Raw genomic sequence first — 17,677 nt, 5'->3', positions numbered from 1 at the left:
TAGGATGCTAGGTACTGTATGCAAATTCAACAGATGAGGAGATAGGTGGATTGGGAGGTGGAGGGTGTCAAGTGTGTTGAATTGGCTTAATTAAGAGTCCTTGTCTTTTACCATATTCTGTTGTAGGGTGTCCTTTACATCTAACCAACCTGGAGGTGGGAGGAAAATTAGACTCCTTATCGAAGCAAGAGCGTGAATTTCTCTGTTCACTCCTATTTCATGCTCTTAACTGGTTCCGTGAGGTGAGCAGGGCTATGCAAGAAGTGATTAATTTCCCATAATGCTGCCATTTCCTACTCCCTCAAAACCCAGCTAACAGGCCAGATGTCTGTCTGATAGGGCAAGACCCATCTTCCCCCAAAGCATAAAGGGAAGCTTTCCCAAAAAAGAGGTGAGGTCTTAGAGTGACTAACGCAGCACATTTTCCTGACATAAAGGTTATTCTTCCTGTTCGGATGTAGCTTCCTGATCTGGACATGTATATCATACATGCATTTGTGCTACCATACATGCATTCAGAAGTACACATTTTTTCCAATACAGATATTAACATTCATAATTGGAAAAAGTAATGTACAAAGGAACCTCTAAGATTCTTACTCTTTAACTTTTTTCTAATTTCTTGGGGTTTTTTTTGTTTTCTCTTCATTCATCACGTTACTTTTGAAAATACTTGAAGTGTCTGTTCCAAGATGAGCACTGTCCCATGCAGTGTAGTTATACAACACTTTAGAAACGCATATCTGCATTGTTAAAGTTGTGGGTTACTAGTCTGGGGGGATGGGATTTGCAGGTGCATTTACCTGTATTTGGCTTACATCTTATCACACAGGTTAGGAGCTCATTTTTAACAGGGGTCACATTTGGAATTGGACAAAGACCGAAGGGTACAATCCTTATTGTAAAGTGTACTGAGATGTCTCTTCAGTCTGCTCTGAAAGTATCAGAAGAAATGCAACAGATTTTGAGAAAAGCCTTAGCAGCCATCCTGGATTGGCAGAGGTTGCTAAGAATGGAGAAGTCCCTATCTAGGTCTTATAATTGCAGTTTGCCTCCCAAGGTTGTGAATGCCTTCTGCCAACAAGAAGACCCTGAGATAAAAGGAAGAGTTTTGACTCGGTTACAGAACATTACAGAGCTACAGTGCCTACTGGGAAAATGCTTAGCAGGTAAGCTTGCACAAAATGCAGAGTTATTGGGGTGAGGGTGGAAGAGAAAGATAGAAGTTTCTCTTAAGGTAAGAGGTAAGGAACCTTTTTCCTCTCAGGGCCACATGATAGCACTGGGCCAGCTAAAGCTAAAAGTAGATAGGACCAGATCCAAAACAGCAACTTATGTAACAATTGGCCATGCTGATGGAAGCTGTAATCCAAACCATCTGGAGGGCACCAAGTTCGGGAAGGCTAATACAGACAATGAATCTGACTTTATCCTTAATTCCAGGCGCCACATTGCTATATAACCCTTCTTTTGTCATATAGTTCCAGTGATTTAAAGAAATTGCTTTCATGAGCACCTCTGTCACAAAGCTGATGGAATGAGTTTCTGGTGAATGTCTTCTGACCAGCCATAAAGCACCGGTCTTGACCTCTTGGGCTGTCTGCCTTATATAGCCAGTATACCAATGTTTTAACATAATTAACATAATATAAAGAGCTTGAGATGGCACAAAAACAGCGGCAGCCCATGACAAACCATAAAATCAAAGTCTTGCCATAATGTGTGGAGGGCCAAGCAGCTTGGGATTCTATGATGACATTAAAGCTCTGAATGGAAAAATAAAAGAGTCGATAAAGTACTGCCCATTTAATCATTTTTCAAACTGCCTATCTTTAGCTGGTGTTGTATGCTTAGGGCTGCTTTGCATATTTAAAAACGTGTGCATTTATTTAATTAATTAATATTTATTTAATATATTTTATTTATTTAATATATTTATTTAATTTAATAAATAAATGTACTTGTGTCTTGCCTTTCAAGGCAAAGCCCTCTAAGGCAACTTACAAAAGACAATTAGCTGCATATGCATAGCAGCAACATTGTACTTCCAAATTATTCATAGTACAATCCGCTTGTGATGCTTCTGGTCCAGGCCTCCTTCTGCTATTCTGAAGTAGCATTTACCCATGTTCAGTACTATGAAAGTACATATAGGAATTAATAGGTATGGCAGAGGATAATCTTGCATATATCTAAAGTGCTACAAGTAGATGTTCTGACAACCAGGGGCTGGCTGTGACTTTTCTGCACATGTAGGATTGCCACATGGTTAGAGGCATACCCCGCTTTAACGTTCACAATGGGACCGGAGAGTATACTTTAAGTGAAAATCTACTTTAAGTGAAGCAATTGTCTTCACTTGTACTGCACGCAATCACCACTAGATGGCAGCAGCGTCATGCCAATAAAATGTACGTTATTGCAAAGTGCGCAAACATTAAGCGAGGTATGGAGCATGTATGTTATAGCGAGGCAACGTTAAGTGAAGCAACGTTAAGTGAAGCAACGTTAAGCGGGTTATGCCTGTATATCTCTGCATTGTGAATTTCCATATGGAAATGCAGTTTGTGTAGGAACTTTGTAATGTGTGAAGCCTGTCAACTGAATTGCTTCCCCTTTTGTTTCTCAGCCAGCCCTGGCTACGTTCCTCCTCTTGCTAATTTTGATTCTGAAACCTCGGAAAGAGTACCTGTTATCAATGCCATTGGTGCCACCAAAAAGAAAAGCAAAGGTAACATATGTGCAATTCATAAAATTTTGTTCTTTAACAAAAATATATATTAATTTTTACATAGAAGGATATCATAAAGAAGATAAAAATCTAACAAATCCAGAAACTGCCATAAATAATAAAATTATTGTAGCGCAACATCTCAAGCTTCCTGAATGTATCATGATTCTTTGACAATAGGTTAAAGAATTTAAAATAGACATAGAAAAGAAACAACAAATTCAAAACTTTTTAAAACAACTCAAAACCATACTTCATCTTAAGGAGGCAAAAGTTCTACTGACAGTATTCAAAAAATGGCATTGAGTTTACAATAAAGTTGTCTTTGTCCCATTTCTTTGGAACTCAGAAAGCATGTCAATTTCAACATTAAAGCAAAATCCCAAATCTTATCAGTCCATTCATTGATATTAAATCCTACTGGAGACCTCAGTTTCTGAGCTAGTAGCATTCTTGTGGCAGCTATCCAGTATTTCTATACTAAACACCACATATGATGATGCTCTCCTATTTCCTTCCTGTACCTCCAAATATTTTTGAATAGTTCTTACTTATTCTGTTCATCATTGAAGGATTTAGATACCCTCTAAGGATGGGGAACCTGTAGTCCTCCAGATTAACTCCCATGAGCCATGGCCAATGGTCAGAGATGATGGGAGTTGTAACATCTGGAGGGCCACAGGTTCCCCATCCCTGATGTAAATGTTGGCTTAAAACATATTAATATTCAGTAAGAACTTATGATCTTTATTCAAGAGATTCTCCCAGATTCCCATGTGAATATTGCTCCCAACATCTTTCACTCATTTAATCACGTATTCTTTCACACGCTCAGGCTTGCTGTCGTACTTCAGTAACAATTAGTATATTCTACGTAGTCTATGATTTTCAGTCTTTGAAATCACTTTCTCAAATTGTTGGTTCCTATAACATATGGCTTGCTGTCAACTGTTCTAATACCGGTGCTCTTATCTGAAAGTACTTGAACCATGGTGCATTTTCCAAATGCATGTGGCTCCCTATTTCAGAGTACTCATCTTATTTTTATATTTTTTTCTATCTAAATAGGCTGTTCCTCCTTTAGTTTTTAAAGCTATGATCTGCATTTAGATCTTCCAGTGCAGACAATTCATAAAACTTTAAAACTCTTGTATTTATGGTGAATCCAGTTGAGATGCTTTGAAGTCATTGGAACTGAGCTAAAGTGCACATAATTGCAATGAGTTGGCCTGCCATTAAGAGCAGTCTGATTGGCATGCACTAGATAAAGGCCTTTTCCTTGGGGTTCATAGTTTATGGAATTCCCTCCCAAGGGGTGTGCAGCTGTCCGCTTTGGTGCAGATATTAAGATTATTTTATTTGGATTACTGCTGCTTTAGAGTTTGGTGCTTTAATCTGCTGGTTGTTTTGCCGTTCTGATTTTTTTCATACCGGGTTGTATGTTCTTTTTTAAATGTTGATGCAGTTATTGTTCATTGACTGTTGAAACTGGCATTTTGATATTATTGATTTGTGCTTTTTATTTTTGTACTGCACATTGTATAAAATGTCTTGTAAGCTGGTTTAGAAATCTTTTAAATAAATAAAGAAGCATATGAAGTTGCCGTATTTTGTCAGATCATTGGTGTGTCTTGCCTGGTTTTGACTGGCAGTCGTTTTCTCAGACCCTAGAGGAGTCCTCCCAGCTCTACTACTGGAGATCCTTGTAACTGGAAATCTCAGAGGTTGAATCTAGAACCACTTCTGTGTGCTCTACCTCTGAGCTATGGCTCTTTCCCTCCCCTAAAAAATCCACTGAATAATAGATATTATGTTTGAAAAGCATTTTCTACTTTTAACTTTTAATTTCCCCCTTACAGCTGATCTCTTTTTGTCGTGTTAAAGCAAACGGTACTAACTTCCTGTCATGTTATGCCATAGAATGGATTTAATGCCTCAGTATGAATCCAATATAGGGTTTGTATTTTACAAAAACTTCCAAGACAGAAGAATGTGTCTCCCTTCCAAAGTTTCACAGTCTACTGTAACCAACCATAAAGCTGCCCTACTGTTTCTGAAACACTTCCTTGTTTTTCAGGGCAAAACCCCAAGAAATCTGGTAATAGCAAAAACAGCTCTGTGGACACCTCACAGCTGGATGAGAACATGGAAGCAAATCAGCCTGAAGCTGAAACCAGCCAGCCAGAGAAGGTTCTGTATAGCCTATGTTCTTTTATGAAAAATCTGATGTCAGGAGCATGTGAAACAAACTGCATTGGTGCAAGCAAGCTAATGGCATCTAATCAGTGGCTAAAGTGGTTGGGGAATACCAGAAAAATGCATTTCAGATTCTTAGATGCCTGGGATTTTCAAGTCTTGGATTGGTGCTCCTGTGACTGTTATTTTTCTCACGTTTTTTCATCTAGATGTGTGGTACACTGGCAGCTTGTACAGATAAGCATCCCCTTGGTGAAAATCTGAGGCCAGTTGCCCATAGAACTGCAAATTCCATCAAACCGTTTGCTGTTTCATGCAGTCCATTTTGTTAGAGGGTCTTCATTCATTAATGAAGAAGCACCACCATCTGAATGTGCAATCATTTTCGTATCTGTTTGTCAGGGCTTCCAACTCTGATTCTTTTTCAATTCTGTCATTTTATAGATGTTTTTAAGGAGAGGCTGGATGACTACCTATTGGAGATGCTGTAGCAGCTGGTTTCCTGCATCAGCAGAGGGTTGGACTAGATGAGCTTTGAGATCCCTTCCAATCCTATGATGCTATACTGTTGAAAGGGGGGGGTTGCATTATCTGCATATGCCACCTGTGCTAGCCAAATGCAGAGTTACTTTTGCACTCTGACTGGCACTCTAGTTAATGCCCAGAGCTGCTCTTATAGTCCCTTGTGCAGATATGTGTCCGTGTTCTCCTATAAACTAATGTTTTCTTTTTCAGGGTTCCCCAGAAAAAGAGCCAGGGACCCCTTGGGTGCTGCTGCAGAGTTATAGTGCATATTTTCATGAACTAGACTTAGAGGTTTTTACCCTTCTTCATAGCGGGCTGCTGACCAAATCTGTTGTGGATACGGAGATGCACACAAAGGCACGTAGATTTAAAGAACTGCAAAAGTGGTTGGAGGAGAATGGTGAAGAATTGTCCTAGACTTGTTCTTTCTAAAACTTATAAATAAAGCTTGTGAGGCCTAAAGCTTTATAAAGGATTTTACCCTGTCTTTAATACCAACAAGAAAGATAAAATTAAGGCTAAGGTTATCAGTTGGAACTTAAGCAACAAGAGGAAAACAGGAGGCTGTTTCCTGGTGCATGAGGAACTGCGTAAGTTAGTGCACACCAGCAAGGGCTATATGTACATCCTTCTCCCATTGACTGTCTGCTGGTTGTCATCTTTGCAGCAGCTCAGATTTAAAAGGGGAGAGAGAGTCAGTGGCCAGTGCTGTTGCTAAAGGACTTCCATTTGTCTGCATGGACCTGGCATCTTAGGCAAAGTTACTGGGTAAAGGTCATACAATCCAGTATTACCACCGTGGTCATCGCTGTTATTGCAAAGGTCAGGAGAAATCATCCTGGTGACTGCTTCTGTTTCCCTGTTGTTCGTTCTTGGATCTGACCTGGGACTTTAGAGGAAACATCCTTCCCAATTCTTCTAGGTCCCCTTCATTGTTGCTTTGCCAACAGTTTTCTCTCCTCTCTGCTCACCCAATAGCATGTACTCTCACTGTAGGCCAGGGTGGCAGCCCACTACATCCCCATCTTTAAGTTTGAACCGAAGGACTAATGGCCAGACCAACAATAAGCTTCTCAAACTGAAAACCAACACTTCTCGAGTTAAATGACTACAAGTGAACTGAAAGAAGGAAATTGTCCCAGCTCAGTTAAGGATTGCACATTTAGTGTTGTATCCAGCACTGCACAAGTGGAGTCCCACTCACACAGCGGGACTTATCCTTCCTCTACTCCCCCCTGTACCCCCAAAATCTGTTCTGGAAAGTCCCTGAATACTCAGGAGCAAATTTTGAGGGTGCATGGGGGGGCTGGCAGGGGGAGAAGGGGAAGTTCCATTGTGCAAGCAGAAGTCTACTGAGTAAACAGAACAGCAGCATTGGATACAACCCAGAATCAGCACCCTCTGTAGAGGGGTGAGGCCCCACCTATGTGCCTGCCTTGCAGTGATCTCTTCACTGTTAAATGCATCTTGCTGGAAGGTCCATGTTTCTCAAGTGTGTAGCAGGCATTTCTGCATTTCCAGTTCTCCGCTTCAAACTTAGTCTCAATTCTGGGGGTTGATGTTGACCTATAAGCCTTGTTCAGGCTTGTGAGCTGAATTAGATGGTATGCCTCTTTTTAAGACTGTTTGAATTATTGGGAATGAGTCACCAAGGAAAGAACTCACATAAATCCGCAACAAGGCTAGGGTGTGGCACAATAAGGCCTAGCTGCCACTATGGCAGATCCTTTATCTATTTATTTATTTAGTTATTACATTTATACCCCGCCTTTCTTTTCATGATAGAAACCCAAGGCGGCTTACATATGGTTCCAGGTGGCCTCCCATCCAGGCACTGAGCAGACCTGACCCTGCTTAGCTTCATCAGAGTGCTGGACTCATGTGCCTTCAGACCATAGCCTGGGGCCAATGTTAAAATGTTTAAAATGTTCTTTAAATGTTCAATCTTTAAAATGTTAGGCCCGTGAGGTGGTACAGAGTGGGCCAGCAGAATACTTCTAGAATACTTCAGAATCCTAGAATACTTCCATTTTTGATATCGGCGTTGGTATCAGCATTTGACTTATTGCAATGTTCTTCCTTTAAAATGTTAGACCAGTGAGGTGGTGCAGATTGGGCCAGCAGAGCTCCTGTTCCTTTTGGAAGATCTGAGTCGTAAGCTCGAACATAGGCTGATACCAGCTGCTGCAAAGAGAGCCCCCTTTTTCAAGGTATGTAGAAATGAGGCACAAGAAGCCATTGGGTCTCTAAGTCAGGGATGGGGAACCGCAGGCCCCAGGGCCAAATGCAGGCCTCTCTGTCTGGCCCTTGGGACTCTCCCCAGGCCACACATGCTTCCAAGCCACAGCCATTACCAGCTCTGCTTGCAACCTCCTTGAGTGTTTTGCCAGGTTGAAATGTGTCCTTGAAGTCTGATAACGCTTCTTGCTTGCACGTGTGTGAATGTGTGCAGAAACTCGACTACTGTACAAAGGTAAAGTTCACATTTATTGCCACTGACGTGTGGCACCTGGAAAGTGCGTATGTGAAATACATGTGTTCCATTGAAATTCATTATCTGTGTGATTTTTCCACGTCAAGGAAAAGTCAAGAAACGATCCAACAAAGTATATTAATCTGGATCTTGTAATTACATCATCTTCTATTTTTGACATTCACCTTTGTTATTCATACAGCTCTGTCTAACATAGGTCAGTTCATATGTAATGCCAAACCATGGTGGGTGCTACATAACCTAGCTCAGCCTCATGTACTCTCTTCTCCCTGTAAATCCGGCCCTTGTGCATTCAGATTCACTCTTGCACACTTGCTGGTTTGATCAAATCATAGTTTGCTATTAAATCTCAATTAATAGACTATGGCTTCTTCAAAATAGGAAGCTGGGGAGGGAAGTGGAGCAAACAAGAGAAGGAGGAAGGGAGCTAGCCCAAGTCCTTTTTCCCCCAAAGTCTGTGCTCTTCAAAAAGTGACCCAATTATGCGCCCAACGTTACTGTGGCATCAGCCATGTACTTTTCCATTCTATATTGTAAACAGTTTCATGTTGCTGAACATCCACTGTTGAAATAACTTTCATCTATGCTAAAGTGTGACTGCATATTAAAAGTAATGTTGAGCCTATTAAGCATTTTGTGGAGAAAAAAACGCCTTGGATTTTCTACAGGGAAAAGGACGTAGAAATGTTGGATTCTCGCATCTGTGTCAAAAATCACCTCAAGAAGTGACTGAATGTGCTATTGAACTCTTGAAGCCGCTGTGTAACCACATGGAAAATATGCACAACTACTTTCAGGTTAGAAAGCAAATTGTTTATATTACCTAAAGTATGGATTTTATCGGGTCAGGCGTTTATTTTCATCATGAAGTGTTTTGTAAAGAATCTGGGCCACAATATGCAAGCACAGGGCAGCTTTTTAATAGCTTCTTCTTCAATTAAGGCACTGATTACAGAGAGCCATGGTGTGGTCGATGGGCCAGGGGTCAACATTCAGGAACACCATCTAATGTCGTCCTGTTATCAGCGGTTATTGCAAGTCTTTCACCTTCTGTTTGCTTGGTGAGTTTGAGGAATTGCAAATATGACAGTGCTAATAAAGCAACACTAGGGCTCTAATTTTTCTTCTTGGCTAGAACTCGCATCAAACGAAGTACCCTTACCTAGCCCAGCAACAGAGTGCTGTGAAGCTCTTTGTCATATAACCCTGTCACAGTTACTTGTCAGATTGAGACAGAAAGTAAGCAAACTTTCAAGTGCCCAACTGTGCAACCAGAGCTTATGGTTCTCTCCTATAGTGATGAGACCCAAATTTCTGATGCGTTTTGGCTCGCAGTCATTGCATGAAAAGCATACAGGGCTTGAAGAAGGCTCATCGTACTTCCCATACTAACTAGATGTTATTGCAAAAGCTGACTGATGCCTTTTCTTTTCTCAGGAGTGGATTTTCTCAATATGAGAACCATAGCTTGCTGAAATCAGGTCTCCATGTCCTTGCACACAGACTCAAGCCAGGGGAGAGAGATCTCCCTCTTGAAGAACTGCTCAGGTAAAATAAAGATGGCCCTCTTGGTATATCCCTTAGTGCAGGTGTGGGGAACTTTTGGCCCTCCAGATGTTGCTGATCTACAACTCCCATAAGCCTCAGCAAGCATGGCCAATGGCTAGGGATGATGGGAGTTCACCAGCATCTGTAAGGCCAAAGGTTCCCCACATCTGCCTTAGTGCCTTTACACTTTAAATAGGCCACATTTCCTCTGGTCAAAGTACCTGATAACTATAATCATGAGCCCTTCCCTTCCATGTGCTTTTCCAAAAGGAGCTAAAAGAAAAAGTAAAGATTCAATAACAGACGAATCATTGGGCAGAGGAAACGGAATGTTTTAATGTGTTTTCTTATGCCAGTTTATCAGTAATGTCATTTTAAACACCATTTTTTCTTTCCTGTATCCTACAGTCAGAGTTTTAAATACTTAATAAACTTCCAGCACAGTGTTCCCAACATTTATTGTGCACTGAATCTCACTCAGCTTCTGCTTGTCATTATTGAAAAATCTGTGGCCAACTTGAAAAACAATGAAATAGGTAATGTATACAGAGTTTCATTTTATTTGTTTTGCATAGATTTAGTCTGTCATCCTATCTGTACTTCTAGTTAAAAAGAGAGAAAGACCTCAATGGATGACTGAAGTAACTCTTAAAATGGTTAAAGAGAGAAGGAAAACAAAAGCAAAAGGAGAAAAACACAATTAGAACCCTAAATGCAACTATACAGCGACTAGTACGTAGGGACAAAGAGAACTATTACAATAGTTATTGTACAGAAGTAGGACAACAAAAAGGGTAAAACGAGAGCCCTATCCAAAAGTTTAAAGAAATTAAAGGGAAATTTAAACCAAGAGTAGGGATGTTGAATAATCAATAGGGGAACACACTGACTTACCGAGGTGAAATAAAAGGAAGATGGAAGCAAAACACTGAAGAACTCTATAAAAGAGATGACAGGATGACAGATTCATTCATGGAGGAACCGTATGATGAAGAACCAGAAATTTTAGAATGTGAGGGGAAAGCTGCTCTCAAAATACTTGGAAGAAACAAATCACCAGGAACAGATGGCGTACCAATAGAGTTGCTACAAGCTACTGAGACTGAATCTGTCCAAACTTTGACAAAAATTTGACAAGAAATATGGAAAACTAAACAACGGGCCACAGACGGGAAGCATTCAATATACATCCCAATTCCAAAGAAAGGGGATCCCGGGGAATGCAGTAATTATCAAACTATTGCCTTAATATCCCATGCAAGTAAAGTAATGCTCAAGATTCTACAACAAAGGTTCTTACCATATATGAAGCAAGAAATGCCAGACATCCAAGCTGATTTAGAAAGGGAAAGAGGCACCAGAGATCATATTGCAAACATACATTGAATAATGGAACAGACCAAGGAATTTCACAAGGAAATCACCCTATGTTTTATAGATTACAACAAAGCCTTTCATTGTGTAGATCATGAAAAACTATGGAATGCTTTAAAAGAAATGGGGGTGCAACAGCATCTAATTGTCCTGATGCGCAACCTATAGTCTGGACAAGAGGCTACTGTAAGAACAGAATATGGAGAAACCAATTGGTTCCTCATCAGAAAGGGTGTGAGACAGGGATGTATTTTATCACCCGATTTGTTTAATCTATACACAGAACATATCATACGGAAAGCGGGATTGCACCAAGATGAAGGTGGTGTGAAAATTGGAGGGGGAAATATCAATAATTTAAGATATGCAGATGATACTATACTACTAGCAGAAACCAGTAATGATTTGAAACGAATGCTGATGAAAGTTAAAGAGGAAAGCACAAAAGCAGGCCTATAGCTGAATGTCAAAAAGACTAAAGTAAAGACAACAAAAGATTTATGTAACTTTAAAGTTGACAGCGAGGACATTGAACTTGTCAAGGATTATCAATACCTTCGCACAGTCATTAACCAAAATGGAGACAATAGTCAAGAAATCAGAAGGCTAGGACTGGGGAGGACAGCTATGAGAGAACTAGAGAAGGTCCTCAAATGCAAAGATGTATCACTGAACGCTAAAGTCAGGATCATTCAGACCATGGTATTCCCAATCTCTATGTATAGATGTGAAGGTTGGACAGTGAAAACAGCAAATAAGAGAAAAATCAACTCATTTGAAATGTGGTGTTGGAGGAGAGCTTTGTGCATACCATGGACTGAGAAAAAGACCAATAATTGGGTGTTAGAACAAATTAAACCAGTACTATCACTAGAAGCTAAAATAATGAAACTGAAGTTATCATACTTTGGACACATGAGAAGACATGATTCACTAGAAAAGACAATGCTGGGGAAAATGGAAGGGAGTAGAAAAAGAGGAAGGCCAAACAAGAGATGGATTGATTCCATAAAAGAAGCCACAGACCTGAACAGGGTGGTTCATGACAGATGCAATTGGAGGTCGCTGATTCATAGGGTCGCATAAGTCATAACCGACTTGAAGGCACATAACAACAACAAAATCTGTAGATATTCTTAGTAGTTCTGCAGTGTCCCTATCAGCAATCATATTGAAGAAGGCATGTTATGCTTTCAAGAAATAAAATTTCAAAAGATTTAATTTATGGTTAGTATGTCTCAACTAACCTAGATAGAACCTAGGATTCCAGTGGAGGATGAAAACAATTTGCATGTCCTATTACAAATTCTCTGAAAATAGGCAAACCTCTATAGCAGCCTTTCCCAACCAGTGTGCCTCGAGATGTTGTTGGACCACAATTCCCATCTTTCCTGACCATTGGCAATGCTGGCTGAGGCTGTTGGGAGTTGTGGTCCAACAACATCTGGAGGCACACTGGTTGGGAAAGGTTGCTCTATAGGTTACAACTTGACAGGGATCACTGAAAAATAGTTAAAAGATTGTGAGTTTGTGGTTGCTGTGGGCATAGAACTGCAGATGCTTTGGGGCCACAGTTGTCACACAATGGAAGAAATGGAAGTTGATGCAAAATCACATGGTTATTTATGTGTGTAGCCTATGGGTAGCTAGTATGGCGTCCTTCGGATGATGCTATGCTACAACTCCCATCATTCCATACTATTGGCCATGCTAGCTTGCCTGATGCGGAGTTGGAGTCATCATCTGGGAGGCCCCATGCTGGCTGCCTTTGAAAGCAATCACAGAACCGTTCCATGTGCTGCACAATGAAATAAATCCATGTCTTCTTCCTATCTTGTTCTTTGACAGCTTCCATCACTAAACGTTTTCTCTGCCAGTCTTGGGTGCAGCCCAGTGGAATTCGTCAGAAGGGCACCCAGTTTAATGATGCTCTCCACACTTTGTTCTGGTAAGGATGGCTTTCTATATACTACATGAGCATAATGCTCTCTTCTTTCATTCTCACAAAAGGCCTGCTGTGTAACTCAATTCATTTCATTTTATATTATGCACATTGAAAATTGCCCATTGCCAACCAGTGAGATTTTTAAAAAACTTGAACTTTTATATGTTGCTGCATCATTCTGTTATACTTGGGTGGAATCTAATTGACACCCTTGTGCTCACAGAAGGGCTTTTGATCCAGCAGAAATGTCTGCTAACAGAAAACATGGCTGATTTTTTTTTTTTTTTTGCCTGCAGCCTCCCATGACACCTTCCACCGTATTCTGACAGATCCTCCAATGCTCTGAAATCAGTATTTTGGAGGGCTCTAGAGGCTGCAGTGGCGAGAAGGCATTGATAAAAATCTGTTTCTCATATGTTAGAAAGTTCACCCTCTGGATCAAAACCCTTCCATGAGCATAACCACATGGGAAATAAGAGGAAGATAATAAATCATTTGTACACTACAGGGAGAGTGAAGTATTGCATGGAATAATGATTTCTAACGAAGCTACGTTTGTAATTGCACTGTATGTTTATAATTATGAATGTTGATGAAACAGTGAGGACAACATCTCTTATGAAGACAAATTTAAAATCGATTTTCTGATACCATATGGAACTTCTATAAGTTTTGTGAAAAATTGTTCCACACAGTATCTATATGGAGCACACAGATAATATATTGAAAGCTATAGAAGATATTTCCAGCATTGGGATCCCAGAGCTGATTCATTCTTCTAAAGATGGATACTCTTCCACTTACCCTACATTGACCAGGTAATGACCACTTTGAGATTTTTTTCCATTGAACTGTTCTCCAGAAAGAAATCATCTAGGGAAGCGGATATTATGTATATAGGGTATACAATATTTAAATGTTTCAGATAATAATAATGCCTCAGAGAGCTGAGTATTAATCCACAGTGGGGTGAATTTAATGTATCTTTCCCTCTCTTTTCCACCAGGCAAACTTTTCCAGTTTTCTTCCGAGTGATGATGGTCCAGCTAGAGAGCTCAGTGAGAAGCATTTCTGCTGGAAAACCATCAGATTCCAGTGAGGTAGGGTGACAAAATATACCTGAGATTTCTAGCAGGAAATCCCCATGCCACAACACAGGCAGAAAATGGCTGCATATGCTCATCCTCACCACGTAATTCAGTCCCAAAGCTCAGGGCTGATTGATTCACAGTTTTTAAGCACAAATACAAAACCTGAGTGGTAAAATAGCACATTGCCTCATCAGTTGTGAAGGCACACACAGAAAAAAAGCCATGGTATTTAAACACAATAACGGGGAAAGTACTGAGGAAGAATCAAAACCATTTGTGGTGTTTATTGAAACTAAACTTAAGTAATTTAAATGTGTCTTTCACAATGGACAGTGGCCTCATTAAGGTGTAACTCTAAACTGGTTTAACATTGTGTGAACAAGTCTAGGTGAACCTCACTCTTATGCATCTCTACCTCCTCTCCTCCTTTGGCACAATCACAAGGAGATTGGATGCTTTCACTTCCATTTTTAACTAACCACAGTTTAGCATTATATTTGACCCCTAAGTTGTGGTTAATCCTAACTATGGTTTACTGTAGCAAGACAACTTGAAGCCTTGGTTTATGAACTGCGCTTGTTTCAATAAACTATAGTTAAGATAGGGTTTGGACATAATACCAAACTGTTGTTAACTGAAAACACAATCAAAAGCCCGGGGCAATTGTCATTGTCGGTGGGCCCTGGCAGCTTCTTCAGGGTGCCAAGTAATGCTAGGACTGAGTTCAATGAGATGCCCTGGCAGAAAAGCAGCATATAAATGCAGTAAATAAAAATAAATAAATCTCCTCATGGCTACATCAGAAGAAGGTAGGAAATATACAAGCAAAATGCTTGGCCAGGCTTGTTCATCATGCCAGTGGCCTTCAGACAATTACACCTCAGTGAATATTTGAGCAAGCCCTGTGGACATACACACAGACCTTTTCTCCTTCCTTCACAGTGGAAGTGAATAAAGCAGGAACTGTTAACGATAATTTTCTGTTTCATCCAAACCAGGAAATTATGGTTAAAACTTCTAGTCTCCCTCTCTGAGAGCAGCCAGATTTTATTTATTTATTTTATATCCTGCCCTTCCTCCCAGAAGGAGCCCGAGGCGGCACTAATGATGCCCAAATAAACATTTTCTATTCTGTTGTTATTCCATAGGTCCAGCTAGAGAAGTTGCTAAACTGGAACATGGCTGTGCGCGATTTCCACATCCTTGTTAACTTGGTTAAGGTGAGCAGCCTTATGTTAAGCCTGGAGAAGATTAAAAAGAAACATGATAACAGTCTTCAAATATCTGGGCTGCTATACAGAAGAGGGAACTACTCTAGGGTGCAGGACTAGAGCCATTGGGTGGCAATTATAGGGACACAGATTTCAACACAATATTAGGAGAAACTTCCTAACAGTAAGAGCTATTTCACTGGAACAAACTGCCTCAAGACCTTGTAAAAAGTTTTCAGATGAGCTATGGCCCCTTCTCCTGTCAGTTTCCCTTAATCCAAGAAAGAGAAGTTGTTTGAGTGTTCCCAAAACTCTGGCACTCAACAAAATCTTCTTACAGGTCGTAAGAGGGAGAAAAAAGGGAAGAAAGCAGGTTTTTGTGCCACTCATGTGTCTCAAAAAGGAAGGTAACAGGGTAGAAAAAAAATCTTATGATAAAGCTATTAGTCTTCAACCCTTGAAGCTTACCAATGTAATGACTGGGAGCATGCAGGGCGATGTAAGGAGGGTCACTACTAACTTGGTTCCCAGGGGGAGAATTGCTTTAACCAGCACTCTGGTTTCTCATAATTTTTCTTTTGCTCTTTCCAAACAGGTATTTGACAGTAGGCCTGTGCTCAGTGTCTGCTTGAAGGTGAGTGAGGAGGAGGAGGATTAGGGATTTTAATCCTGCTCTTCAACAGAAAAAGACTCCTACAGCGGTTTACAAATGAGTGAGAAGATAGTCCCTGCCCTCAAGCTCACACAATTTAAGAGACATGACACAAAAAGAAAAAGGACTAGGACAGACTAGGAAAAAAGCAAGCTCAGGATAATTCCCAGCTGCAGGGATCTTGTAGTGAACAGGAAGAATTGAAATAATTGGAGAGGATCCAAAAGTTTCTGATCTCTCTTTCAGTGCCAAAAAGAATCCAACCAGTCTAGGTCTTCCAAAAGACTTCCACAATTTGACTCTGCATTTTGTTGTCAATATCTATAATTGCAAGGCACAGAGCACAGTACATCATTCAATGAGAGGCGCTTTTATGTGAACAAGGATGCATGTATGAGGGAGCACCATGGCAGTATCTGAAATTACTGGCACATGGTTTAACCCTGCCCAAGTCTCCCTTCTAAGTGTTCTAGCTACTGTAGACAAATTTGTAGCACAAAGATCTTCTGGTTACGGATCTACATTAAACTATAGACATAACAGGTATTAAATTGTATTTCCCTCTTCCCAGGGAAACTGTAGTTCCATGCATGAATTCTCTCCACCCTTAAGAAACAGTTTCTGAGATTGTTATAGTTTCACCCAAACAATTAAAATGGTATAACTGATGTAAATTTGTAGCACAGATATGCTTTGAATACTTAATTCTTCCCTGATTAAGCTGGATTACTCCGACTAAAGTTGTGTGAAAGGAAAATTCACAAGTATGCAAACTTGAATGCTTTGCATTGTGAACTCAGTGCTTGTTCAAAGAGCATTCACTGATTTTTTACAGAAAATGTGGCCATTTCTTACCTTTCTTTCTTTACTCCACCCAGTATGGCCGTCTATTCGTAGAAACATTCTTGAAGCTTGGCATGCCCCTCTTGGACTGCAGCTTTAAAAAGCACAGGGTAAGGTGTTGGGAATAGGGCTGTCTTTTGACATGGGAACAGACAGAGCAGCTCATGGCTGCTATTTCTAAGCATGACATATACTGACTGTGTGTTCATGAAACAACAGAAATGGGGGAGAAAATGTTTGGTATAATTGAGATGATCCTGGGCAAGGTCTTGGAACGGGTGGTCGCCAACCAGCTCCAGGTGCTTTTGGATGAAACCGATTATCTAGATCCGTTTCAATCCGGTTTTAGGCCCGGTTTTGGCACTGAAACAGCCTTGGTCACCCTGTATGATGACCTATGTCGGGAGAGGGACAGAGGGAGTGTTACTCTGTTGATTCTCCTTGATCTCTCAGCTGCTTTTGATACCATCGACCATGGTATCCTTCTGGAGAGACTCATGGAGTCGGGAGTCGGAGGTACTGCTTGGCAGTGGCTCCGCTCCTACTTGATGGATCGGTTCCAGAGAGTAGGGCTTGGGGAACATTGTTCGATACCCTGGACTCTCCATTGTGGAGTCCCGCAGGGATCGGTTCTGTCCCCCATGCTTTTTAACATCTACATGAAGCCGTTGGGTGCGGTCATCAGGAGTTTTGGAGTGCGTTGTCACCAGTATGCTGATGACACGCAACTCTACTTCTCCTTTTCATCTTCTTCAGGTGAGGCTGTTAATGTACTGAACCGTTTCCTGACCGCGATAATGGACTGGATGAGAGCTAATAAACTGAGGCTCAATCCTGACAAGACTGAGACGCTGTTGGTGAGTGCCTTCTCTGGTCAGATGGTGGATGTTCAACCTGTTCTAGATGGGGTTACACTCCCCCTGAAGGAACAGGTTCGTAGCCTGGGGGTTCTTTTCGATCCATTCCTGTCTCTCGAGGCACAGGTGGCCTTGGTGGCACGGAATGCGTTCTACCACCTTCGGATGGTAGCCCAGCTACATCCCTATCTGGGAAGCGACGACCTCGCC

General features: G+C 40.9%; 1 protein-coding gene across 2 annotated transcripts in view; it reads left to right on the top strand.

Moving 5' to 3' along the window:
• The window catches only part of FANCD2 (FA complementation group D2), a 60,668-nt gene that overhangs the window by 36,113 nt on the left and 6,878 nt on the right, over nt 1-17,677 (top strand). For both annotated transcript variants that reach the window (XM_061617759.1, XM_061617760.1), the window contains exons 25-40: nt 127-242; nt 1,061-1,169; nt 2,630-2,731; nt 4,809-4,921; nt 5,663-5,809; nt 7,546-7,662; nt 8,615-8,743; nt 8,889-9,007; nt 9,384-9,494; nt 9,903-10,030; nt 12,717-12,816; nt 13,509-13,631; nt 13,820-13,913; nt 15,053-15,124; nt 15,711-15,749; nt 16,646-16,720. In XM_061617759.1, coding sequence (XP_061473743.1) covers nt 127-242; nt 1,061-1,169; nt 2,630-2,731; nt 4,809-4,921; nt 5,663-5,809; nt 7,546-7,662; nt 8,615-8,743; nt 8,889-9,007; nt 9,384-9,494; nt 9,903-10,030; nt 12,717-12,816; nt 13,509-13,631; nt 13,820-13,913; nt 15,053-15,124; nt 15,711-15,749; nt 16,646-16,720 — 1,694 coding nt within the window. The remainder of the gene's footprint in view (nt 1-126; nt 243-1,060; nt 1,170-2,629; nt 2,732-4,808; nt 4,922-5,662; nt 5,810-7,545; nt 7,663-8,614; nt 8,744-8,888; nt 9,008-9,383; nt 9,495-9,902; nt 10,031-12,716; nt 12,817-13,508; nt 13,632-13,819; nt 13,914-15,052; nt 15,125-15,710; nt 15,750-16,645; nt 16,721-17,677) is intronic.

The sequence above is a fragment of the Rhineura floridana genome, chromosome 3 (assembly GCF_030035675.1).
Source record: "Rhineura floridana isolate rRhiFlo1 chromosome 3, rRhiFlo1.hap2, whole genome shotgun sequence".
Classification (NCBI taxonomy): Eukaryota; Metazoa; Chordata; class Lepidosauria; order Squamata; family Rhineuridae; genus Rhineura; species Rhineura floridana.
The sequence above is the reverse complement of the archived record's forward strand: the minus strand, read 5'-3'. Positions and strand labels throughout refer to the sequence as shown.